This window comes from Vipera berus, assembly GCF_964194415.1.
Source record: "Vipera berus genome assembly, chromosome: Z".
NCBI classification, from domain to species: domain Eukaryota; kingdom Metazoa; phylum Chordata; class Lepidosauria; order Squamata; family Viperidae; genus Vipera; species Vipera berus.
Window position 1 is genome coordinate 19992459 of NC_138205.1, and position 27657 is coordinate 20020115.

A 27657-nucleotide genomic window follows, 5' to 3' on the forward strand; every position below is an offset into this window, starting at 1 on the left:
CTCCGAAGACTCAGGGTGGCTTACAAGCTTAGCAGTAGCCTTCATTCTATGTATATGCCTGCTTATTAGGGCTTTCACACACACCCCAAGCGGCATTATTACAAAGTCAGCTTAATTGCCCCCAACAATCTGGGTCCTCATTTTACCTACCTCAGAAGGATGGAAGGCTGAGTCAACCTTGAGCCTGGTGGGATGCGAACCTGCACTAATTGCAGGCAGCTGGTGTTACTTAAGGAGGCATTAGCCCACTGCTCCACCAAGGCTCTTATTGTTGTTATTGTTATTGTTCATGGAACTATTAAAGTTCTATTTAAATTTAATAAATACTGTAAAGCATTCATTAATTAATTAATTTTCATATAACAAACCTTTCAAATTGCTAAGCACATTGATTTGTGCTTCTTAGATTGTAAGCCGCCCTGAGTCTTCAGAGAAGGGCGGGATATAAATGGGATTAAAAACAAACAAAAAAACCCCTTTGGCTTCAATGAACGATCAAATTCATGAAGCGGTTGATGAGCTGAACCCCCGATCTATTCAATGTGTGTGTGGGGGGGAAATCTCCTTAGAGAGGACAGATCATGACCCAGAGGACAGATTATGTTGGGAAACTACGACTGGGCATTGTTCCAAGAATCAAATAAGCCTACTGAGGGCAAAGATCTAATGAAACACGATGAACAAGCAGTTCCTGATTTGCCCCCTGGATCTGCCGAGCATCTACCAGAATATTATCCATGCTGGATTGACATAAGAAGCATGCAATATTGTAAGCTTAGAATCAATGGTTAGGTGAAGAAATGTTGAAACCTACAACTTTCTTGCTCGCTGATATACAGTATTTGGAAGATAACAATGGCATTGTTATCTAGCTGAATTATTTGTCAAGGAAACTCATCATCCAGGGACCAGTACCTAGATCAGGGGTAGGCAACCTCGGCTCTTTTATGACTCATGGACTTCAACTCTCAGAATTCCTGAGCCAGCTGGCTCAGGAATTCTGGGAGTTGAAGTCCATGAGTCATAAAAGAGCCAAGGTTGCCTACCCCTGACCTAGATGCAACCTAGAAAAAGTATACTTAAGAGAGTGGTGTGGCAAATGAAGTGTTTAAAAGTAACAAGAAGAATCCACGGCAAGAACAATTCCAGAATTTCTGTTGAATCTGGTGTTTCATAATCAGGACTGAGTGGGCGCACTTCCAAAAGAGGAATGAGTGCCTGGCAAAGAGTTTGGTGACCCTTTTTATACATCTTTGCATTCTACTTCACATGCACATTTACAACTTTACAATTTTTACAACCGTGGAATGTTCTTATCAGTTTCTTTTGCCTCATATACTGTAGATATTCACTTCTTTCTAAGTCCCCTCTTTCGGTGTATGTTCTCTCTTGCTTAGACTAATGAAGACAAAAGCACACGGCATTTAGCTGACTGATATTTGCGCCACCTCCTACAGATAGGATTACCAGGTAAATATTAGAAATGTCAAGAACTAGACAAATAGCTTACTCAAAACTATGGATCTTTGAGAAGCCAATTACCTCCTTCATCCACTTTGTTGTGGCTAGCATTCTGTTTGTTCTTCAAAATTAAAGGTAATCTCATTAACTGGCAGATCTCTGAAAGGTCTCTTAGTTTTGTTGCTGAACTTTGGGGGTATTAGAATTTTTGTTCTTCAGGTGTTTTTTTTAAAGAATCTGAGGTAATGAAACATCTAGAACATATGGGCCAGTACAGCTACTTTGTTAACATTTTTAAAATGAAGTTTTTAATCTTTGTAAAACAAAGCAGAGAGGGAACAATCTGAATTCCAGAATGAAGGTTTCCATAAACTTGATTGCTTGCACCGAAAAAGCCTTACTCCTTGTTGATTCTAGAATAAGCTCTTACAGAACTTCCAGCTTCACAACACAGAAGAGAATCCATTACTTTGGCTAGATGGACCCAAACCATTAAGGGATTTAGATGTTAACATAAGCATGAATTTGACTCAGAAAACTACAGAAAGACAAGCAAATCAAACTTCATCGGGAGTATGACCCTGTTTAGTATAAGTAAGGGCTCCGACATTTTTTATCTACCCAAGTCATTAGACCCTCTCATTTGTCTGGACTTAACTTTCACCTGTTCCATCTGATCCAGTATATAATCTGACTCAAAACAGTAGGATCCTGACACTTCTGATAATAGAAAGAAACATATCTGGGCATTGTATAAATAACATGTAGCCCACACATCCTGATAACCACTCCCAGTATATATTCTTTATCCATTAGGGTGACTAGTCTGTTTCTGTGCCTGAAACTGGATTGAAATAGATCAGAAAATCAGCTTCATCTTGAAGCATGTGGCCATCATTTGTTTCAATGGTAAATCTGAAACAGAATGGTAAATTTGAAACACATCTATGGTTATTAAAAAATGGAATAATTTCAAGTGGGTTTCTTTAACAAACGTCTACCATCTCCTTCAAGGCAGGCAATACCAGATTGGATAAGGAAAGAACTAATGATGATAAGTGATATCTCCCTAAATTGATATTTCTCAGCCATGATACAGGTGCCTATTTTTTCATAAGTTATCGCACAACTTTCAGAATACTCAAATAACATTTCCCACCCATACATACACACTTGATGGCTGACAATGTCCTTTGTCTCACATTCAAATTAGTGCGGAAGCAGATATACAGATAACATCTCAAAAACTAATTTCATCTTCAACCATCCTTTGTTAGGAAATATCTAAAGAGCAACTGGAACCATGTTTATCAGCTGAATCTGGTTACAATAATTCATTGGAATTTTCCTTTTCCCTTGAAAAACTAGGTAATTTGCCTTTCCCGTTAATGAGAGAAGGCAGATCCCATCTTATATCCAACTACTGATTGAAAAAAGGCTCGCATTTAATTTATTCTTGTAAAATATTTATTTACATGTTGGATCTTCCCAGACATCTCCTTTCCTTTGTATGGATTTAAGGGATGGGAGAATGGTCAGATAGGTGGTAGATGTCGATACTGCAGTGACAAGAAATGCCAAAATTTTCCCTCTGGCTCAATCCACATCGAAAATTGGTTGTGGAATATAACTAAACAGAAAACTGCTAGCAAGGAAACACACAAAACAAGCAGCAGCCCAAGGAGCAATAGTTCCTGGAGGATGTGCAGGATTAGATAGCCTAATGGGACGTCAAAAAATCTGTGTGGAAAGAAGAGGGGGGAAAGGAAACAAATACTAAGATAAGATATTAAGTCAGATACAGAATCAGGAAACACAGAAGCTGTAATGAGTTTCTGCTGACTGGGGATTAGCAGGATCCTTTTAAATTAGAGCTAACAGTATGAAATTCATCACTTCTGTTTACTATGGGCACAGATATAAAATATTTAAAAATCACCAAAAAGCAACACAAATGATACTGTGGCTTTCTTCTTTTAAAATTTTGCATATACAAAATAGAAATAACCCAAACAGCTGGATTGTAGCTCTTTTCACAGGAAAAGAACGTGGCCTCTATTAACTGGGTCCATTTTTTTTAATTTCAGTGTTTAAACAGCATTTAAACATCAAGAAAACAAATTGCAATTCTGCACCCCTGATAAAGTTCTTCCTTAATCAAGCCTAAAACAATATGTTGAGAAATCAGCACGTTTTACATGGATGTAAAAATATGCTTCAGTGGCTATATTCTTAATTATTTAATTATTCTTCTGTTATGTTCCACTTTTAAACATTTCAAGATCCTATGTCAACGGCATATCCTATGTCAATTGCATATACATCATTAAGTCTGTTTTATTTCATACTGTAGATACAAGAAAACTGGGGAAATATTCAAGAAGCGTTTGTTATATTTTGAAATTGAGAATCAAGAGTCTAGTTCAGGGGTGTCAAACTGGCGGCCCGTGGGCCGGATGTGTCACGCGCAGGCCATGCCCACCCCAGCTCTGCAAAGGCAAAACATGTCATGATACGTCACGATATGTCATGTGACGTGATCCTAGTTTGACACCCATGGTCTAGTAGTTCAATATTTTATATCCCTTGTTTACTTTATCAAAAAGGCAAATACTATACAGTACTTTTTACTAGCTGAAAGAATAATTAGCTTCCTGAGAAGCTACCCATCTTTAACTATGATGTCCAGTATATGAATCTTAGTAATGGAAAAAGCAGCGTTCTCCTTGGCCTTAAAATTATCTGTTTTAGCATAACCTGGTCTAGTACTATATTGACTATTTATCCTAGATTTACTTCTAGGCCAATTTCTATCTGAATAGTATCTGTAATGAATTTACTAGACATGGTAATTACTGTATATAGTACATGGGAAACAAAGAAATTACATATAATTCCTATAAAAAAGGTCCAATTTGATGCGGTGGTTAAAGCACCAGGCTAGAAACCAGGAAACTGTGAGTTCTAGTTCCACTTTAGGCATAAAGCCAACAAGGTGACCTTGGGCTAGTCACTCTCCTTCAGAACTAGGAAGCAAGCAATGGCAAACCACTTCCAAAATCTTGTCAGGAAAACTGCAAGACTTTCAAGACAGGCACCAGGAGTAAAGGACTGATTTGAAGGCACAAAAAAGTTTGTAAAAATCATAATAGAATACAAAAAAAAATGCAGGTCGTCCTCAACTTACATCCACAATTCAGCCCAAAATTTATATTGCTGAGACATTTATTAAGTGAACTTTGCCCCATTTTACGACCTTTCTTACCACATTTGTTAAGTGAATCACTTCGGTTATCAATTTAGCAACAGGATTGTTAAGTGAATCAGGCTTCCTAGTTGACTTTGTCAGGTCGCAAAAGGTGATCACATGACACCAGGATACTGCAACTGTCATAAATATGAATCAGTTGCCAAGCCTCTGAATTTTTTCAAAGCTGTTGTAGCTATGAACAGTCTCTAAATGAACTGTTGTAAGTCAATTGTAATAATACTATATGGAAGAATAGATATTATTGGTGAAAGTATGTGACAAATACAGTGGTTCCTTACCTTTGAAGTAGGAGTTCACATGAGTAGCCATTAGTGTTTTTCCAAACATTTGGGATTAGCTCACCATCTTTTGGGACAAAAGGGTGTTTCTGCAAGGCTTCTTCAGAACTTCTGGAACAAAAGCCCCACATATTATAGAACTTATATGCTAACATACTTCATTCAAGACAATATACACCTATGTTATTGCCACCTGGGATTTGTTGTGTCTGCTATGACTTGAGTAAAACAAAATCATTGGAAACTTCTGGAATAATCTATCCCATCCAGATTGTGATATATTTTTCTTCTACTTTTATTATTTTTATTGTTCATCTGTATACCTTCCTTCCTCTGTACACCGCCCCGAGTCCCTCGGGAGAAGGGCGGTTTATAAAAACTAATAAATAAATAAATAAATAAATAAACTGTGAGTATATATCAGCTTCAGAATGAAATAGTGTAATAGTATATTTTATTTATTTATTTATTTATTTTATTGAATTTGTATACCGCCCTATTCCCATAGGACTCAGGGCGGTTTACAAATTCAATAAAATTAAATATATATAAATATTTAAATATTTATATAAATATATATTTATATTTTCCAAGAATATATTCTATACAAATTATATTTAATTTCAAATAACCAGAAAAATAACTCGTTTGGAATGCAGTTTTAAAATTGTGACATCATGCAGTTATTTTACTGATTAAAAACACTTGTATTTATTAGTCTTGGGCATTTCCAAACCCCTGTTCCCAATTCCTTGAAACTAGCTTTGAAAAAAAAAACATGATTGGCCTTTCCTGATGATTCAGGAATGCTAAGAATAAGGAGTAAAAATAATTGCCCTGCCCTAAGCTATGCAGCAACAAAAAATCCCATCATCCCCACAAATAAATAAATAAATAAATAAAAGGAAGGCAAAAACTTGTATTTGACATGTAACTTATCTCCTGTGGAAGCAAATAGGAAAACAGAAACTTGTCAATTCACCATATATATTAAAAGGTGGCATAGTGACCCCTATAATTATGCAAGAAGATAGACTGGATGATCTCTGCAGTCCCTGCCAACCCTATAATTCTATTACTTTGCATCACCAAAGTATCTGAAGTAGAGATACTAAGTTGTTAACGTTACTTTTACAGGACTTGGCAGGACAGCTGAAGCTCAGAGAAAAGGAATGAAGCAAAACTTCTCCTTTAATGGATAAACCCACAATTCTTAAGAGTTACAGCTAAAAACCAGTTTTAAAAAAATTTCTTTTGCACTAAACTGGCTCAGCTGCTGAAAAGAGCTCACAGGTGCTGAACCAAACAAGAAGCAGCATGAATATCCCATGTGCAAGTACAATTGCTTCTTCAAAATATTTATTCATTGTTCTTCAGTGAAAGTACAAATTCTGCTACTAAGAGTAGACCAACACCTTATTCTGCATAATGGACTCAACATATGCACTTACAATTCTGCTGAGCGGAAAACCATAATTTCTTGAAAGTTAAAATGCACCATCTTGGAGGAAAAATGAATAACATGTTACTGCTGATTAATATTAATGAAAATGTCTGTTCAATTATTTAAATCTTTTTCTTATCTCTCGCAATATATATAAAGGTAAGGTAAAAGTTCCCCCGCACATGCGTGCTAGTCGTGCTAGTTGTTTCCGACTCTAGGGGCTGGTGCTCATCTCCGTTTCAAAGCCAAAGAGCCAGCGCTTGTCCGAGGACATCTCCGTGGTCATGTGGCTGGCATGACTAGACGCCAAAGGCGCACGGAACGCTGTTACCTTCCCACCGTAGTGGTCCCTATTTTGAAACTGGAGAGAGCAATCCAAGGCAAGTGAACTCTGTCCTTGAATAAAGAAAATAATGAAATGGCAGCAAATTCACTTCTGTTTTGGGGGATAGCAGCAGCAAGAAATAACCCATAGATTGCCATAAATCTGAAATGATGTCGGTAAAATAACACCACCCACCATCTCTTGTATTAAATACAACCAAATCTACCAGCAACCTTACCTGTTTGATTTGTTTTTGCTTATTACATTTTGGTTTCTCCCCCTCAACCCCCCAAAGCTAGCACTATTAACTAGTAGAAGTCAACTCTCTTTCCTAGTTTAAACTGACATTCTGTGTAGCACAAGACTAACCCACTTTCAAGAGATCAGGAAGCTGTTTTTTTGAAGTTCTTTTAAAGGAATACCGATCCTGTATTTAAAAAGGTACTATGTAATGCTTATGAAGCATTTCAAAAATTTTGTCATGCGTTTTGCAGGCAACCAAGTGAAAATAGATGTCCAGTCTCTCCTGCAGCCCCAACCAAAATAGCTGTAGAGAGCACTTCTCAGCAACCAGGAGATCTCCCTCCTTGCAGCTTAAAATTGCAAATATCCCTTGTTTCTCTCACCAACTAAATTGTGGATGACGCATGCTGTATCATATCCATGGCAAAAACAATATAGGAGAAGAGGGCACCACTTTAAAACTGGAACAGCTAAATATGGCTTTAAGCTAGCTCAGCTGTGGACTAGGGATGAGACAAAGGCAATGTCATGAGGATATGATTTTTTTAAAAAAAATGGTTATTGGGACATGTTCATGTTGCGGAGAGGAGTACCTGAGAATGAGCCTTTATTTCCAGTACACCTTAGGTCAGGGGTAGGCAACCTTGGCTCTTTTATGACTTGTGGACTCCAACTCCCAGAATTCCTGAGCCAGCATGGCTCAGCTTGGAAACCTCTTCCTTTCCCCTCAGCACGGCTGGCTCAGGAATTCTGGGAGTTGAAGTCTACGACTCATAAAAGAGAACAAGGTTGCCTACCTCTGGCTTAGGTTAAGTTACCATATTTTTCAGACCATAAGACGCACCGGACCATAAGACGCACCCAGTTTTTAGAGCAGGAAAACAAGAAAAAAATATTCTGAACCAAATAGTATCAGTATACTAAAACAGGGCTTTTCAACTTTTTCATCCATTCTACCACTTTTAGGACAAGGCAATGTCTGAGTACCACCAGTCGCCCAGCGAGGTGTCAAAAACTTGACCCCCCCAAAAAAGGAAAAAAAATGATAAAGTACAAGTATTCCTCGACTTACAACAATTCTCTTAGTGTCTATTCAAAGTTACAATGGTACTGAAAAAAGCGACTTATGACCATTTTTCACACTTATGACCGTTGCAGCATCCCCAGGGTCATGTGATTTACATTCGGATGCTTGGCAATCGATTCATATTTATGATGGTCACATTGTTCCAGAATGCGTTCTGATTGTGTTCCTGGCAATCTCCCTCGCTTTGTTTCAGCCTGCTTTCTCTTGTAGCAAGGGAAGCTGAAACCAAGCGAGGGAGATTGCAGGAGCATGAGATCGGCGTTTCTCAGCACGTGCCGATTTGTGCTCCTGGCAATCTCCCTTGCTTTCCACTTGCGGAGGTTGGGGCTGGCCATACGGATCACCTTCGGACCATAAGACGCACCCTCGTTTTCCCCCTCACTTTTGGGGGGGGGAAAAGTGCGTCTTATGGTCCGAAAAATACGGTAAATCTCTGGCTCGTGGGCCAGAAATGACACAAAAGCAGTATCAAGGGTATATAAAAGAAAATAGATGTTACTAGGGCATGTTTATGCAATGGCTAGTGACAAAATGGGAAAGACCCAAGGACCGACTGTATTACCTGCCCAAATTTACTTAAAGGTAAAGGTAAAGGTTCCCCCGCACATGTGTGCTAGTCGTTTCCGACTCTAGGGGCCGGTGCTCATCTCCGTTTCAAAGCCGAAGAGCCAGCGCTTGTCCGAGGACGTCTCCGTGGTCATGTGGCCGGCATGACTAGATGCCAAAGGCGCACGGAACGCTGTTACCTTCCCACCGTAGTGGTCCCTATTTTTCTACTTGCATTTTTTACGTGCTTTCGAACTGCTAGGTTGGCAGAAGCTGGGACGAGTAACAGGCGCTCACTCTGCTACGCGGCACTCGGGATTCAACCCACCAAACTGCCGACCTTCTGATCGACAAGCTCAGTGTCCTAACCCACTGAGCCACCGCGTCCCTAAATTTACTTACATACCTTCTTTTATTCAGTCAAACTGAAACTATTTCTAAAAAAAATATTAACTCAGTAAAATTAAATAAAGAGATGATAGACAAAAAGAGATCCCATTTGCCAGAAATAGTCCTCTATACTGTGCTTAATATTTCATGATTCCTATTAGAGCCTAAAGCCTATTAAGCAAAAAATATGCTTTTTATGTTATTTTTTTCCTAAGAGAACACCAATTAGCTTTCCACAAGATACTTGCAACTACATACATTGAAGACAACTCTTTTACCTAGGAAAAGGCAATTAAATAAAATAGGAAGCGATTGAAAAAAAACCTTATTTGTTATGAGCCTTGGTGGAGCAGTGGGCTAATGCCTCCTTAAGTAACACCAGCTGCCTGCAATTAGTGCAGGTTCGAGTCCCACCAGGCTCAAGGTTGACTCAGCCTTCTATCCTTCCGAGGTAGGTAAAATGAGGACCCAGATTGTTGGGGGCAATAAACTGACTTTGTAATAATGCCGCTTGGGGGGGGGGCGAAAGCCCTAATAAGCAGGCATATACATAGAATGAAGGCTATTGCTAAGCCCATTGATTTGTGCTTTAGATTGTAAGCCGCCCTGAGTCTTCGGAGAAGGGCGGGATATAAATGGCATTTTTTTTAAAAAATGAAACCGTTCTCTGGCTTTGTGAGAATTAATTCTAACAATGGATAGGAGAATAAATTGAAAAAAATAAGTTCACTACTGCTGTATATTTCTTAGTCACAGCTACAGTAGACAGGCTGAAAAAAGCTCAGTTCCTATTCCCACCAATATCTTTGTTTCCATTTGTTTCTTCTTCAGAGTTTGAGAAGATAAGACAGGGCTAACAAAGAATACAGAAACAGTCTTGTTTTGTGGTCACTCCAAAGCCTTCATTCTTGAAGGAGAATCAACTATAGATTATACCCTGGCTTAGATTCAAAGTCATACAGGAATATGGTATGAATAAGGAACAACAGACAGCAAAAGAAGAAAGTAATTGTTGATTCAGTGCATAAAAAGGGCTGCCAATCAGTCTATCTAAAAATATCCCCATTCCAAATTAGAAATCTCTATGTCATTATCTATCTTTGCAATTACAAGAAAGTACCTGAGACTCTACATTAGATGGGTAAGTCCACACATCCATGTTCTTTAGAGTCAATTCAAGAGCCTTGCTATTGCCAGTGTGTTCATTTGTCAGGCTTTGTTTTGATTCCTCCTTGCTGGGTTGAAAAAAAAAAGATAACTTATTAAACACAGATACAACAGAAAACCTTTTCAGTCTGAACTGAGGAAACTTTTAACAATAAGATTAAAATGCTCACTGTACATGGACATTTCCCTTTTCTACATAACAATGGCAGAACATGCCTAGAAACTCTTTTTTGCCATATCCTTAAGACATTGGCAACTCATATTTAAGGCAGTCTTAAGTTGTCCTTAGCTGTTCTAATTTTAAAGTAGTTTTCCCCTTTAAATAAGCATAAGTCATAACAGATTTTCTGTGAGTATAATCTTCACCTTCATTTTACATACCTGCTAGGTATGTAAGCCACAATAAGCAAGGGAGGAATCTGGAATGCTATCCAGAACTAGTTGATAGTTATAATAAGTTTGCAGAATCCAAGCTGGGGCATTCAACCAGGACCAGAGGTTTAGTCTTCCAAGCTTTTGGACTCATGCTGGAGCCCATCCTCAGGGAACTTCTCTCTACCATAATGTGTTCTTTGGGCTACTTTATGTGTCATATTTATGTGGTGCCTCATCGGTGTGGCTTCCTAGTGCGTAACTGGTGTTGATGGCCGGCTACTGGTTTCCTTGTGTTGTCAAGTCCTTTGCTCCTAAGTACCTGATAAGCTAGTGGGTAAATCAGCACTCCTGTTGACTGACAAGGGACACATTTCCCAGGCTTCAATCATTTCCCTGGCTACTTTTGTACCTGTTCAGCCAACAAACTTAGTAGCTGTGAAATTGAATGTTATGTCCTTGTTCACTGCAATGTGAGGCTACCAATGAGTTTGGGTCTCCTCATCTGACCGCTCGCTTGTGTTCTTGCAGTCGGGCGATTAGCTTCCTCTCCATCTGTCATACACAGTCACAGGGGCAATCCATTCAGGGAATCTAGTAGAAGTATCTCCCAACTCCAAGTGATCTTTGCAATTCCTGATTTGTCCTCGTATTGTAGCCTCTGTGCGGCGCGCAGTGCCCACTTGCACATCTTGGAAGCTGCATTCTACTGCTTCCAAAATGTTTTTGATGTATGGCAGGTGGGCCATAAAGTTGGTCTTATACATTCTTTCTTCATTTCTCTTCCTTGCATGTTGTACAGGCATCTTGCAATAAATGCTTGTGGGTACCTATTCTGTCTGAATTGTTCACGTAGGTACCATTTCTCTAGTTGTTTAGCTTCCTGGGTACTACAGTGGGTTCTCACCCTGCCATATATTGTTTTGACAGTGGATGGTTACTGTTGAAACTAAGAACATTTGCAGTGTTGGTGACCTTGCAATAAACCATGGTTTCTAGGCTTCCATCTTCCTGCCTCTTGACAAGCACATCTAAAAGTGGTAATTGTCTAGCTGCTTCTTCTTCCGTTGTGAATTGTATGTCTGGAAAAATGGGAGTTCAGCAGAGTATGAAAGTCTTTCATTGCTTTTCTTTTGATGATGACGACAAACGTGTCATCCACAGAGTGGCACCAACATTTCAGAGTGCAGTTTTGAAAGGCATGGTGTTCTAGTTCATGCAGGGCAGTGTCTGCATTGAGTCCTGATATTGGGGATCCGATGGGTGTCCCTTTTATTTGCTCATCCATCTCCCTTTTGAATGTGAAGAAGACATGTTGGCAGTACTGGAGTAGCTTCATGATTTATGACATGGTTAGGTTAGGTTAGGTTAGGTTAGGTTAGGTTAGGTTAGGTTAGGTTAGGTTAGGTTAGGGACAGGGTGGCTCAGTGGGTTAGGACGCTGAGCTTGTCGATCAGAAGGTCGGCAGTTTGGCAGGTCGAATCCCGAGTGCCGCATAACAGAGTGAGCGCCTGTTACTCGTCCCAGCTTCTGCCAACCTAACAGTTCGAAAGCACGTAAAAATGCAAGTAGGAAAATAGGGACCACTACGGTGGGAAGGTAACAGCGTTCCGTGCGCCTTTGGCGTCTAGTCATGTCGGCCACATGACCACGGAGATGTCCTCGGACAAGCGCTGGCTCTTCGGCTTTGAAACGGAGATGAGCACCGGCCCCTAGAGTCGGAAACGACTAGCACGCATGTGCGGAGGGAACTTTACCTTTAGGTTATTGTTTATCTGTGCTGTACTCTTCTTCTGGTTTTTTATCTATTAATTCGTATTCTAAGTGAGGAGGGATGGATGTAAATAGGGGAACTACGTCAAAGGAGACCATGATCTCATCAGGAGCCACATTTAAGCCTTGCGGTTTTGTCGAAAAGTGTACAGATGAGACTCAGGAAGCTTAAATGTTGTGCCAGCCATTTAGCCAGGCTGTAAGTAAGGGTATCTTGTAGCGCTATAATAGTCTGAGGGGGACTCCTATTTTGTGTGTCTTGGGGTGTCATAAAATCTCGCTGGGGCGGCATCTGTTGCTCTCATTTTCCAACCTTTTTTTTTCTGTTATTGTCTCTATTTACATCTCTCTTGGAAGAATTCAAGTGTTAAAAAGAACAGTTTATTTCCAAGGAGGTCTGGGTATTCCCAATCACTCACCCGATTTATAGCTAAAGTCTCGATCAAAGAATATCTTTGAGACGTAAAACATTCTCCCTCATTCAGCAATGTCATCATTGTTCCTACCTTCCCCCTTTCTCTGATAGAAGATTATTTCGGTCTTGTTTATGTTCCTGATTCTTCGATATCAGTCTACCACCAGTCGCAAGGCTTAACTGAGGCATATTATGTGAAACTGGAAGTAATGCCTTGGTATCATCTGACCCATTCTTGCTATGTTTCTAGAAGAGAAAAGGAATAGCTGCTGGAACAGTGAATTTCACATTAGGTCTTTATCAGTTCTTAACAAGACTGAAAACAGGACTTTTTAACCTACTTAAAAAGGTTATGAAAGTAGCGCTATCATATATAAGCTACAAATATCCAGATAATTATTGCCCAGATAGTTAAAGAAAGAGAAAAGTACAAGTGAGAGTCTATCTTTCATATGAAAGAATAAAGACAATGCTTTGAATTCTAATTAAGTATATATATATATTAATTTTAATGCTACAAGGTTCATCCAAAGAGTTCTAAATTAAGAAGAAGAAAGTTATCTTGGTGATTTTTATAGGTTCTTTTAATCCATTACAGCAGATTTCCAAAAGCAAAAGGGCTGAAAATAAGTCATTGTTGGCTAACCAGTCACCTTCTGCTGATGGGAATGTATATGAGTAGATGAATGTGTGCTGAAATCCTGAACAGCATCTGCTGAAAGCTGGACATGCAAAGTTGAATTGGCTCGAGATATCGCTTGGAGTTAATTTAAAAAAAAAAAACTAAAAAGAGAAGTAGGGGCTACCAAAACAATGTGTCCAAATCAACTTTTGGAATCATTTGCCACAATTAAAGCAGGAGTTAAACTTTAAGTGCTCACTGCTATGAAATCTACAGCATGTGTCAGGAAAAAGGGGGGTGGGGAACCCAGTGTACTTGTGATTCTATACTTACCTGTTCTGTCAAAGAATCAATGCTTCCTTCAGCCACTGGATGTATCACCAAAGAATTCAACATCCCACACAGAGGACTAGGCAAGCCACATTCCCTACTGATCTCCTGCTACATACAACAAAAGTGTATCAAGTCATAGTTCGAGGAATGTTGTACAGTTAAATATTTATTAAAATAGCATTTCATGACAGAGATTGCTTTTTTCTAACACTCAGAGCAAAATATTTTGTTCTTGGCAAAATGCTATTCCACTCCCAGAAAATCTGCTTCTACTACATATGTTATATGCATTATAACTATAACAATCCAGGATTGGCCTGTAATGTGATAATCCCACTCTGGTACTGGACTGTAGTGTGACAACTCCATTCCCACGCTGCTTGAGTTGTTAATGACTAAGTATAAGACAACATAGGTGTGACCATCCAACTTTAATTATAATTTAATATTAGCATCTCTACAGGTATTGTGCAACAGTTTAAATCTGAAAAGAAAGATATGTTTTGGAGCATGGATACAGGTAGCACAATTGCAATTCCTTACATTCATCTTCACAAGAATACGAAAGGAATTATGCAATTCCAGGAGGCAGATATTTTGAATTTGAATTTGAATTTTATTGAATTTATATACCGCCCTTTCCTGAAGGACTCAGGGCAGTTTACAGGGTACTTAAAACATCGATACAAAAATTAAAAACGATTAAAAAGATTAAATTAAGTCCCTGAAAAAATATAAAAACCCCGATTAAAACTCTCAGCCTGGGCTGGAAAGCTCAAAGAGCCAGGTCTTCTGGTCCCGGCGAAACGAAGGTAGGGGGGCAGTCCTAAGCTCCGCGGGCAGCTGGTTCCAAAGGGCAGGCGCACCCTGAGAAGACCCTCCCTGTGGACGAAAGGAACTTGATGCCAGCAGCAGGTATTCCCTCAGATATCCCAGACCCAAGCCATTTAGGGCTTTATAGGTCATCACTAGCACCTTGAATCTCACCCGGAGGGCAACCGGAAACCAATGCAGCTCGCGGAGTAGAGGTGTTACATGGGAGTATCGGGAAACCCCCATCACAACTCGCGTGGCCGCATTCTGCACCAGCTGAAGCCTCCGAGTGGTCCTCAAGGGCAGCCCCATGTAGAGAGCGTTGCAGTAGCGTTTTGTGTGGAATGAACTGGTAAAGCCAGAAGCAAAGAATCTGAGATCAGACAGTACTATTACCAAAACATGCATAGGTACCCTGCACATTCAGAGCTGAGAAATGTAAAAACATGTAGAGGGATTGTAACATTTAAACCATGATTTGTTTATAGAGGGCTTGATCACGTAGGAACTGATTTTAGTTGTCTGGGCTTCTATCTGTAGTAAAAGTAACTCTCTTCATATTGCTCTGGGGTGCAGATTTGTGTTTTCAGAAATTTATTGTCAAATCCTGGGTGAAACTCTGCCAGCTTTAAAGAATTGCAAGCAGGTAGTTTAAAAGTGCTTTTTTTTTGCCCTTAAATTCAAACAATCCCAATCTTTACCGACTTTCCAAAGATTAATCTAGCATTTCATAAATTTCTTAATTTTAATAAACTTGTTGCATTTGCAGTTTTATTAGATTTATTATAACTGTCCCATTCTAAAAGATCCTGAGCAAATTTACAATTTCAAAGAATTAAAAGCTTAACAACAAAACATAACAGCCTTAGTAGTCAAACAAAAAATCAAACAAACCCACAACAAGGGTTCCACTAATACCGGGCCTGGGGAAAGAGCCAGGTCTTAAAAGTCTTCCAGAAACCTAAGAGAGTTAGTTTTGTTGGCTAGGTCTTACTTGGCTCTGCTTGTACTTCGAAGAATGCAAGTAGCAATTATCTATTCATTTCATTGTGTGGGTAAGATGCAGTTAAATGCAAAATGTTCACGATAAATTTCTGGTTTCTATTCTTTAATACATTCCCAGTTTATGTTCAAAATACCCAAGATTATTATCAGTTCATCTAAAGCAGGAGTGTCAAACTCACAACGTCACATGACTTGTCGTGACATATCGTGATTTTTTCCCCATTGCTGGCAATGGGGTGGGCGTAGTTTCGGTGTGACGCATCTGGCCCGCAGGCCGGCAGTTTGACACCCCTGATCTAAAGCAATGGCATAACTCTCTAAAAAGAAATGCTTCTTACTCTACGTGATTCTTCAATCTCTTTGTAGAGTGACTGTGCGGATCTCTGTATGGAACCATTCATGTTTTGTAGAGAGTTTGTTGGCGGCCTGCATTAAAAAAAAATTACTGCCGAGTTGTAGAAAAATTTCCATTTCTGTTACATTGCTGCAGCTACACATCTGGTATGAAAAATGGTTTAAATATATATAATAAAACAGATTGAATAAATTGGAAAAGATTGTATTTATTCTTTATTAATCATTTATTCTTGTTCAATAAAAAGTCCTCCCAAAATTAAGATATAGTTAAGCTAATATAACAAAAAGGCTTTATATTACACATGCATTACATAATTTCTTGTGAATAAATATGAGATTGACCATGATTCAGGCTGAAAAAGAATAATGTAATTACAAATTAGCCTCAAGATTTGTTGGAATAGCAGTTATGTATGGTATTTATTAAATATCACTTTTTAGTCTTTCCTTAAAAATACAGTTTGTAGCAAATATTATAGTATTAGCATTCAATAGGCATTACAGCACATCTTAAAACGTTCACACTAAAAATATCCAATGCTGCTAACACTTACATTTTTAGGTCTTGATAGGACTGACATAAGTGTTCCTGAAGCCTACTAACTTCCAGTTTCAATTCCTATATGGACAGTACAGTATAAGATTATGTACAACACCTGCTATAATAGTGTAGAGAAAAGAAGCAAGACAGCAGCCTAACAGAAATATCTAGAAATCTGCATAGACTTACCGTACTTTACAGGAATGTTCAATTTCATTAACATTTCAGTAATTCCATTGATGTGGAACACTTGCCATAAACTGAAGCAAGGGTTGAAAAACCTGTGAATCTTCACCTTCCTAATATGAGTTACCAATACTTTTACAATTATGGAAGTGAAGTGGGAAACTTGAGGATAATAATTTGTTGACATTCCAAGCAACCTTGTGCCTGGATTGCTTAATGACACTCTGGCTAGATTCCTTCTTGTCACAATTAAAATGTACATCACCTGTACCATCATTTGATATTCATCCAGAGTTACTGTAAGTTCTTCAATTTGTTTTGTTTTCTGTAAATATAAACATTAATAAAATCCAAACAAGAAAGTAATTCAGCATCACAAAGCAAACTGTGTTCTAGCAAAGATTTTGAAAGTAGCTATCTGAAACTAGGAATTGCTTCTTTTTTCATAATCAAATTAAATTGAACATTGAAGTTGTAGTGACACCTAGGGATTCCTGAATGCAGCAACAAAACAAGTTAGCCGGAGGTTGTCAATTATTTTAACGTCAGAAGAATCATTTTGAATTGCTGTAAAATGTATACCTCTGCAACATCAATTTTTCAGGCTCATAAAAGTCTGAAAAAGTGAAGCAGCTTTAATAAATTAGTGGTGATGAGTGTTTAAAATGGTATCTGCATTTATTATTATAGCTAGGATAGCAAAAACTCTTCAGTTGTTTTAATCCCTATAATCATAATAGCATAGAACAGTGATGGCGAACCTTTTAGAGACTGAGTGCCTAAACTGCAACCCAAAACCCACTTATGTATCGTCGGGTGCTGGGTGGGCGTGGCCCATTGGGTGGGTGTGGCCCATTGGGTAGGCATGGCTGCGGTGGTAACGGCAGACTGGGTGGGACTAAAAAGTTCAATCAATCAATTCCAACTTTGCAAGATCTTTTTTTTTCCCCGCAAGAAGTTGAAATTGATTGATTGAACCTTTTTTTTTTTGCACATGGCGGTGGAGGCCTAAAGTGAAAAGTTTTATAAAACCCAACTTGAAGGCCTAGGACTGGGATGATGGCGCGCGTGTCCACAGAGAGGGCTCTGCGTGCCACCTGTGGCACGCGTGCCATAAGTTCGCCACCACAGGCATAGAATATCATAAGACGCACACTGTTATTTTACCTCCCCACTATGACATAGCTACATTTTCAGTTTGGCATACTCTGGACAAACAACTTACCTTATTAAGGGCAGCATCTTTGCAGGAGATATGATTTTCATACTCAGAGAGTTGTGACTATGAGGAAATAAAAATACAAGTACGGTAGTTGCAATCAGATAACCAAATTATAAGCACTGCAGTTAACTACCCAACTAGGGGTACACTGACATTTTTGATAAACTATGTATACAATTCAGCTCATTCATACCTTCATTTTGGCTTTCTTTTTAAATAGCTTTTTGATTTTACCCTCTGAGCTTTCCTTTTCCAGAAGCAACTTTTTGTTCTGGAAGACAAATAGAACAGATTATTAATGTTTCTTACCTCTGTGTGTTGATGGTGTTTTGATTAGTTTCTTTTCCAGCTTAGTGAGGAAGATAATAAAATCCAACGTGCAACGAGTAGTTAATAGATACAATTACACTTTTATGGGGGTAACGTGCAATTTCATGCAGTGATTCTTGTTGAAATAAAAGATTATTAGCTGTACATGTGTTAAAAAATATCTCACTTTTATTCTGACACTATCGGAAGGCAGCCTTAAAGTAAGAATGTGTGTTAGGCATTGTTACTCAGTATCTCAGAGGCAGGTTAGGCAATTGTAGTGACTTGGAACAGAAGTTAGATAGGGATCAGCAATGAGGATAGAAAATTTCAAGCTGGTACAATTTTCTGCTGCCTTTGAAATTCTGTTAAACGGAAGTGGCTAGTGAGCCCTGCAATTATTTCAGGCATAACTACTATAACCTCACTTTCTGAACTCTCCCCCTCTTTACCTTACCTCATCCTGAAGGTTATCCATCTTAACAGAGAGAAGATGCTGCTCTTTTTCCTAAAGTATATAGAAGAAAACATATTGACCGAATGGCCGTCACAACAGTTCTGAAAAAAGTTGTGTCCATGCTATATTTTCATGGCGATGCAGTCATTAAGTGAGTTGCCTCCAATGTTGCAATTTTTTTTTGCTACGCTTATTAAGCAAATCATTATTGTCATTCAGTGAATCACACAATCATTAAGCAAATCCAGCTTCCCTCATTGGCTCTGCTTGTTGGAAAGCCCCAGGGAAGATCGCAAACATTGATCGTGTGACCCACACACACACACGCATGCCGGTTGCCAAACACCCACATTTTGATCATGTAATCTTAGAGACACTGTGATGATCCTAAGTGTGGGGACCAATAGTAAGTCACTTTTTAAAATAATTGTAAATACAGGTGAAACTCGAAAAATTAGAATATTGTGCAAAAGTTCATTTATTTCAGTAATGCAACTTAAAAGGGGAAACTAATATATGAGATAGACTCGTTACATGCAAAGCAAGATAGTTCAAGCCTTGATTTGTCAAGGCTTAATGACTGCATCACTTAGCAATATAGTTACCTTACAGGGTAGATTAAATGTACAGAGAGACCTACCAGCTGCCGCACTTGTATGTGTAATCTATTATTTTCCTCCTCCATACTTTTTGAAAAAAAATTCAGATCTTCCAATTCATTTGCCAAGACTTTAGCTTGTTCCAGTGTTTGTTGGTTGCTGTAATATAATAAAGTATGTGTTCAGTCGTAATGGTCTGAAGTCTGCCTTTAAACTTTATTAACATGAATATGTGATGAACAGAAAACAAAGTTGAAAAAGAAAGGGAGAAATAATAGCTCAAAATTTAGACAGAAGTTAATCTAGGCACAAACCTATATTGGGAAGCTGGCACTGCAGAAAGAAGCAAAAAAAAACATTATAAAAAGATGTTGACAGAGAAAAATATATGAGGTGTTAAGACATGTTCAGTGTAGAGGGAATATTTCAAAGGTCTGTACTGATCCCTCACTGAGTTACTTCTATGTTTAAATTTCAGCAATATATGCATAGTAAGGTAAAGGTAAAGGTTCCCCCGCACATGCATGCTAGTCGTTTCCGACTCTAGGGGCCGGTGCTCATCTCCATTTCAAAGCCGAAGAGCCAGCGCTTGTCCGAGGACGTCTCCGTGGTCATGTGGCCGGCATGACTAGACGCCAAAGGTGCACGGAACGCTGTTACCTTCCCACCGTAGTGGTCCCTATTTTTCTACCTGCATTTTTATGTGCTTTCGAACTGCTAGGTTGGCAGAAGCTGGGACGAATAACAGGCGCTCACTCTGTTACGCGGCACTCGGGATTCGACTCACCAAACTACCGACCATCTGAACGACAAGCTCAGCGTCCTAACCCACTGAGCCACCGCATCCCTAATATATGCATAATGCTCCATAAAGGCGTCAAATTATTATTATTTTTCCTTTTCCTAAGTACTTTCTCACATTCTTAATGTACTAGTTGCATTCTGAGATTCATCCTTATCAATCCTTACAATCATGTAAGGCAGTTCTGCCATTTACCTTCTCAGCTTCCCTTTCAATTGAGAAATCTCTTCAGAGAGTCTTGAATTGAGCTCTTCAGCAGCCTCAATAGTTTTCTGTAGTTTAACATTCTGCATTGCTAGCTGTTTGTTGTCATGGTGTAAGTCCTCGATACGGTCTGTCAAATCAGTAGCCTCTTCCCTTCTTGGGGAAAAAACAGAAAAAAAACCCAAACAATAAATTGGAAAGTGATTTTTGCAATGATATTCCATTACAATGCTAACTATGCCACACTCATCATTACATAGCCTACGTATGGTATGCAACATTGGATCAAATATTTTATCTTAAGCAACAAATTGTTCGTTACAACTGTGGGGTCCAGAATAATTGTGAACGGACAGTTCCTATTGCCAATAATTCTGTCCACGCTGTGACAATGGCGGTCGTCACTCTGACAACAGGGAATCAGCAGCCATTTTTACTTTTGCTTCTAACGTGCCTTTTCTATTCTTTTAGAGTTCAGATGTAGAAGGGGTGGGTGGGATGAACGCTTGACGGTTTAGCTAGCCATAACAGCGTAGAAGTATGGGAACCCAAGGACATGGTCTGATAAGATTTTGGCGGGCTGAGAGGCCGGCGAGGAAAGCCTGCGTCTTGCGTTAATTGGGGAATGTGATTTATGACAGCGTTTCAGGGATGAGAATTGCAACTTGTTACTTTGTATCTGGGGGGAGGAATCTCAGTTTTGGGTTCAACTATGTAAGTGCCGATATTTTGTTTCCGAATAAAATGTTCTTTAAAGAAGAATTCTTGCCTTGAAGTTCTTTTACTGGTTTCATCTATCGGAACCATGACATACAGTATTCACTGTTCTTCTGATATAAGCTATAGGTTCAGTGGAAGTAACCTTTCACCATTTCATCTATTATCAAAAATACTGGGTATATATACCTTTTGTTGTGTACTAGACATCTAAAACCTTATTCACCTCACTTCTTATTCAAAATGTTTCCATAGTGGCTGACAAATAGTACTGTAAGTCAGTTAGCTAGATTGTATATATACCACATATATGTAGAAAGTAAGCAGAACATTTTTTTAAAAAAACCTTTTTTTTTACCTTGAATACATGACATTTTGTGGCATATAATTCTTTTTAAAACTATCTTAGCAAGAGAGTAAGGATTGACTATAAGAATAATTCCAGAAGATATTACATCTTGAAATAGCATTACTGTATATCATATTTTTTCTACATTGTGTTGAAGAGGTTACTCATGTTCATTATTGAGAAAGCTAAACAAAAATATAAAACTACTTCTCTTATCAGTCTTTATAATTAACACATGCTTCTCAAAATTGATACTATGTGAGATACGTTTATTGGAGTTCCACCTTTAGTTTACATTCTTTATTATTGGCATACCGCACTTCTGCAAACTTAGCTTGTCGCAGTCAAACTACAGCTGATACTGATGCTGTGTGCTTCAATTAAAAAAAGCTCCTGCACAATATTTATGGAATAAATTTTAGAAGTATCATTTGAAACTTAGGTACGTGCAGCCCCCTGCATTACCATCCCACTGGAAGTCCAGTTGACAGTCCAAATGGATACTATGCATGTGGATAAATACTGTATAAATACTGAACAAGGAGAAAATCAGATATTTTCTCCATTGAAAATCAGTAACTTGAGGAACTAAATCAGCACTGAATGACCTTTTGATTTGCCACAACCTTAATTTGATTGTCCTACTAAGTGCTAGCAGAATATTTATCCAACCTTCTGGAATTATAAGAAGACTCTTAATTGACATAAAAATAAACTGAAGATCATGTTTGCCATATTTTGATCAAAACGTTTATACAAATGCACTTTAACTCTTCAAAACCGGGCATCTCATCTAGGATCAAGAGCCTTGGTGGAGCAGTGGGCTAATGCCTCCTTAAGTAACACCAGCTGCCTGCAATTAGTGCAGGTTCGCATCCCACCAGGCTCAAGGTTGACTCAGCCTTCCATCCTTCTGAGGTAGGTAAAATGAGGACCCAGATTGTTGGGGGCAATTAAGCTGACTTTGTAATAATGCCGCTGGGGTGTGTGTGAAAGCCCTAATAAGCAGGCATATACATAGAATGAAGGCTATTGCTAAGCTTGTAAGCTGCCCTGAGTCTTCGGAGAAGGGCGGGATATAAATGGAATTAAAATAAAATAAAATAAAAAAATGGGTACTGGAAATGTTGATGGCAAAACTCAGGAGTGAAGGTTGAGGATATATTATAAAATGATAGTATTCAGTTACAGGCACACAGAAACATAGATGAAGATAGCAGCAAGAATAAAGAAACCAGAATTAATATTGCCTGTATGGGCAGAATACACTTGATGAAAGAGTCAAGACTGTTCACTCTTTGGGTAGGAGAGACTTGCTACTGGAATAAGGTAGTTATTTGCAGTTTGGTGAAAATATGTAACCTTATTGAACTGTGGGCAACGAAACATAAAAAATGCCACATTACAAATCCACATGCCAGACTGCATTCTCATGCAGCATACTCCGCCATGTGCAACAGGAATCCAGAAGTACCAACAGATGACGAACCTACACCAAACTTTATTACCAACAAACAAAAGTTTGGAAATACTCTATTTTACTTAGTCAATTTTGGCAGTAATATTTATCCATTATGTTGACCAATTTTCAGAATGCACAATTATGCCATTTATTTGAATCATTTTAATTTCTTGGCTTCAAATAGCTCCAGATATGGCAAATTTAAATCCTGCAATTTTACACTAATGACCACTCTTCCAAAAATGCAACATTTAACTCCATTAACAGACTCTTTGAGATTCAAGGCAAGAGATTTAGCTGCCTACTTTCAGGATATTTGCAAGCATCATTTTATTCATCCTCCATTAAATAGGCGCCTCCCAGAAATGCTGTATTACAACTTTCAATCTTTCCATTTTCAAACAAAATAGCTGATACCTGTACTGAGACTGTGGTAATTTCAGGCCAACTTTTTAGTTTTATCCCTCCTGTATTTCAAGAAAACTTGCAAAGCTTTTCTTTTCCAGATAGCAGTAGAGGAGTTCCATAAAATGCAGATCAGATCTGTAGCACACGTGGCTTATTTATATGGATTTGGGTTTTATATGGATTTGGTTTGGGGGAATTTTAAATGTTCATTGTTTACTGTTCATTGTTAACCATGTAAGGCCTCTGAAAATTGGTGACATGAACATAAAGTAAAACAAACATTTATCATGCCTAACTTTCTTTAATATAATATCACAAAAATCACAACATTTGAGAACAATGGATTAATGGATTACAAATGGATTAATCTGGGAAAGTTAATATTGATGCCAGAGCAAACTGTAAGACAACTTCTCAATACTCTTAATACTCACCCTTCCTGTTGACAGTCTGCAATCCAATCTTTCATAACAGAATAAAAGGTAGAAAAATCAACAGTAAGTCCTTGTTCTTCAGGGTCCAATCTCTTGTAGAGAGACTGAAGCCTCCAGTCTTCACAGCTTTGCCCTGTCATTTCTTGTAAGTATTCAATGATGTGGGAAACAGAAACATGTCCTATGATCAGAATAGAGTGGATTAAGAATGTGGATAGACAATCCAAAATTATATGTACTATTCTTTTAATGAAACACAGGCTAAACTGATATAAATATAAACAAATCTGTACTAGAAAACTAATGTTGTTGTTGTTAGCTGCGAAGTCGTGTCCGACCCATCGCGACCCTATGGACAACATTCCTCCAGGCCTTCCTGTCCTCTACCATCTTCTGGAGTCCATTTAAGCTCGCGCCTACTGCTTCAGTGACTCCATCCAGCCACCTCATTCTCTGTCGTCCCCTTCTTCTATTGCCCTCGATCTTTCCCAGCATTAGGCTCTTCTCCAGTGAGTCCTTCCTTCTCATTAGGTGGCCAAAGTACTTGAGTTTTAGCTTCAGAATCTGGCCTTCTAAAGAGCAGTCAGGATTGATCTCCTCTAGGACTGACCGGTTTGATCGCCTTGCAGTCCAAGGGACTCGCAGGAGTCTTCTCCAGCACCACAGTTCAAAGGCCTCAATTCTTTGGCGCTCAGCCTTTCTTATGGTCCAACTTTCACTGCCATACATTGCAACTGGAAAGACCATAGCCTTGACTATACGCACTTTTGTTGACAGGGTGATGTCTCTGCTTTTTAGTGTGCTGTCTAGATTTGCCATGGCTTTCCTCCCCAGGAGCAAGCGTCTTTTAATTTCTTGGCTACAGTCCCCGTCTGCAGTGATCTTGGAGCCCAGGAAAATAAAATCTGTCACTACCTCCATTTCTTCCCCATCTATTTGCCAGGAATTGAGAGGGCCAGATGCCATGATCTTGGTTTTCTTAATGTTAAGTTTCAACCCAAGTTTTGCACTCTCCTTCTTCACCTGCAACAAGAGGCTCTTTAGTTCTTCTTCACTTTCTGCCGTTAGAGTGGTATCATCTGCGTATCTTAGGTTGTTGATATTTCTTCCGGCAATCTTAATTCCAACTTTTGATTCATCTAGCCCTGCCTTTCTCATGATGTGCTCTGCATATAAGTTAAATAGGCAGGGCGACAGTATACAGCCTTGCCGGACTCCTTTCCCAATTTTGAACCAATCAGTGGTTCCGTGTCCAGTTCTCACTGTTGCTTCTTGACCCGCATATAGGTTTCTCAAGAGACAAATAAGATGGTCTGGTACTCCCATCTCTTTAAGAACTTGCCACAGTTTGTTGTGATCCACACAATCAAAGGCTTTAGCATAGTCAATGAAACAGAAGTAGATGTTTTTCTGGAACGCTCTAGCTTTCTCCATGATCCAGCGTATGTTAGCAATTTGATCTCTAGTTCCTCTGCCTCTTCGAAATCCTGCCTGTACTTCTGGTAGTTCTCGATCCACATACTGCTGGAGTCTAGCTTGTAGGATTTTAAGCATGACTTTACTAGCATGAGAAATGAGTGCAATGGTGCGATAGTTTGAACATTCTTTGGCACTGCCTTTCTTTGGAATTGGAATGTAAACTGATCTTTTCCAATCCTGTGGCCACTGTTGAGTTTTCCAAATTTGCTGGCAAATTGAGTGTAGCACTTTTACTGCATTGTCTTTTAAGATTTTGAATAGCTCAGCTGGAATACTGTCACTTCCACTAGCTTTGTTGTTGCTCAGTTTTTCTAAGGCCCACTTCACTTCACATTCTAGGATGTCTGGCTCGAGGTCAGTGACCACCTCATTGTGATTATCAGGGACGTTAAGCTCATTCTTGTATAGTTCTTCTGTGTAATTTTGCCACCTCTTCTTAATCTCTTCTGCCTCTGTTAGGTCCCTGCCATTTTGGTCCTTTATCATGCCCATTTTTGCATTAAACGTTCCCTTCATTTCTCCAATTTTCTTGAAAAGATCTCTGGTCCTCCCTATTCTATTGTTTTCTTCTATTTCTTTGCACTGTTCATTTAAGAAGGCATTCTTATCTCTTCTAGCTATTCTCTGGAATTCTGCATTCAATTGGGCGTATCTTTCTTTTTCTCCCTTGCCTTTCGCTTCCCTCCTTTCCTCAGCTATTTGCAAAGCTTCCTCAGACAGCCATTTTGCTTTCTTGTATTTCTTTTTCTTTGGGATGGTTTTGGTTGCTACCTCTTGTACAATGTCGCGAACCTCTGTCCATAGTTCTTCAGGCACTCTGTCTATCAGATCTAATTCCTTAAATCTATTTGTCACCTCTACTGTATATTCAACAGGGATATGATTTAATTCATACCTGAGTGGCCTAGTGCTTTTCCCTACTTTCTTCAGTTTAAGCCTAAACTTTGCAAGGAGAAGCTCATGGTCTGAGCCACAGTCAGCTCCTGGTCTTGTTTTTACTGACTGTATAGAGCTTCTCCATCTTTGGCTGCAGAGCATATAGTCAATCTGATTTCTGTGTTGACCATCTGGTGATGTCCATGTGTAGAGCCGTCTCTTGGGTTGTTGGAAAAGAGTGTTTGCTATGACCATCACATTCTCTTGACAGAATTCTATCAGCCTGTGCCCTGCTTCATTTTGCACTCCAAGGCCAAACCTGCCTGTTATTCCAGTTATCTTTTGGCTTCCTACTTTAGCATTCCAATCCCCCATGATGATAAGAACATCATTTTTTGGTGTTACTTCTATAAGGTGCTGTAGTGCTTCATAGAACTGGTCAATTTCATCCTCTTCAGCACTGGTGGTTGGGGCATAGACTTGGACTACTGTGATATTGAATGGTTTGCCTTGGATTCGAACTGAGATCATTCTGTCATTTTGAGGATTGTATCCCAGTATTGCTTTTCCTACTCTTTTATTGACTATGAAGGCTACTCCATTTCTTCTGAAGGATTCTTGCCCACAGTAGTATACCTGATGGTCATCTGAATTAAATTCACCCATTCCTGTCCATTTTAGTTCGCTGATACCTAAGATGTCAATGTTCAGTCTTGTCATCTCTTGTTTGACCACGTCCAGCTTTCCTTGATTCATGGATCTTACATTCCAGGTTCCTATGGAGAAAAAATCTTGACAGCATCGGACTTTCCTTTCACCACCAGACACATCCACAGCTGAGCGTCCTTTCGGCTTTGGCCCAGTCGCTTCATTCTTTCTGGCGCTACTAGTACTAGCCCTCTGCTCTTCCCCAGTAGCATATTGGACGCCTTCCGACCTGAGGGGCTCATCTTCCAGCGTCATATCGTTTTGCCTTTTGGTACTGTCCATAGGGTTTTCATGGCAATGATACTGGAGTGGGTTGCCATTTCCTTCTCCAGTGGATCACGTTTTGTCAGAACTCTCTGCTATGACCTGTCCGTCTTGGGTGGCCCTGCACGGCATAGCTCATAGCTTCATTGAATTACGCAAGCCCCTTCGCCACGACAAGGCAGTAATCCATGAAGGGGAGAAAACTAATATATAAGGCCAAAGATATTAAACTGATTTCCCTTGTTAGTTTTTACATATAAGGACAGATAAAAAAGGAGGAGGAAGAGGAGGAGGAGAAGAGGAACAGCTATGTGTATCTTCATGTATGAGAGAGAGAGAGAGAGAGAGAGAGAGAGAGAGAGAGAGAGAGAGAGAGAGAGAGAGAGAGAGAGAGAGAGAGAGATTGTCATTGTTAAACATGACTAGCATGTAACATTTTTTTCAGTGCCTTTGAGACAGTGCCTTGGAGAAGTCCCTGCAGTTTTCTTGCCAAGATTTCAAAAGTGGTTTGCCATTGCCTCCTTCCTAGGGCTGAGAGAGAATGACTGGCCCAAGGTCTCCAATTGGCTTTGTGCCAAAGGCAAGACTAGAATTCACAGTCTCATATTTCCTGCCTGGTGCTTTAACCACTACAAGAAACTATGTGCTCTGTAAATGAATAAAGGCTTAGGAAACACAGAAGGAAATTTGTCTGAAATCTTTAATGTAGAATAATTTTTGTTTCCTTTTTTAAATGAG

The 27657-nt window shown here is 39.1% G+C and overlaps 1 protein-coding gene across 1 annotated transcript in view; it reads right to left on the bottom strand.

The window, feature by feature from the left end:
• Window positions 1–2282: 2282 nt before the first annotated feature.
• LOC308678687 (protein KASH5-like) overlaps window positions 2283–27657 on the bottom strand; it is a gene marked incomplete at both ends in the record, with an annotated part of 29680 nt that continues 4305 nt past the window's right edge. Inside the window, 10 exons of the mRNA XM_081345924.1 lie at window positions 2283–2376; window positions 3124–3201; window positions 16457–16521; window positions 16895–16954; window positions 17855–17911; window positions 18045–18122; window positions 18618–18668; window positions 19258–19375; window positions 20214–20375; window positions 23593–23773. Of these exons, the coding sequence (XP_081202050.1) occupies window positions 2283–2376; window positions 3124–3201; window positions 16457–16521; window positions 16895–16954; window positions 17855–17911; window positions 18045–18122; window positions 18618–18668; window positions 19258–19375; window positions 20214–20375; window positions 23593–23773 (944 nt within the window). The remainder of the gene's footprint in view (window positions 2377–3123; window positions 3202–16456; window positions 16522–16894; window positions 16955–17854; window positions 17912–18044; window positions 18123–18617; window positions 18669–19257; window positions 19376–20213; window positions 20376–23592; window positions 23774–27657) is intronic.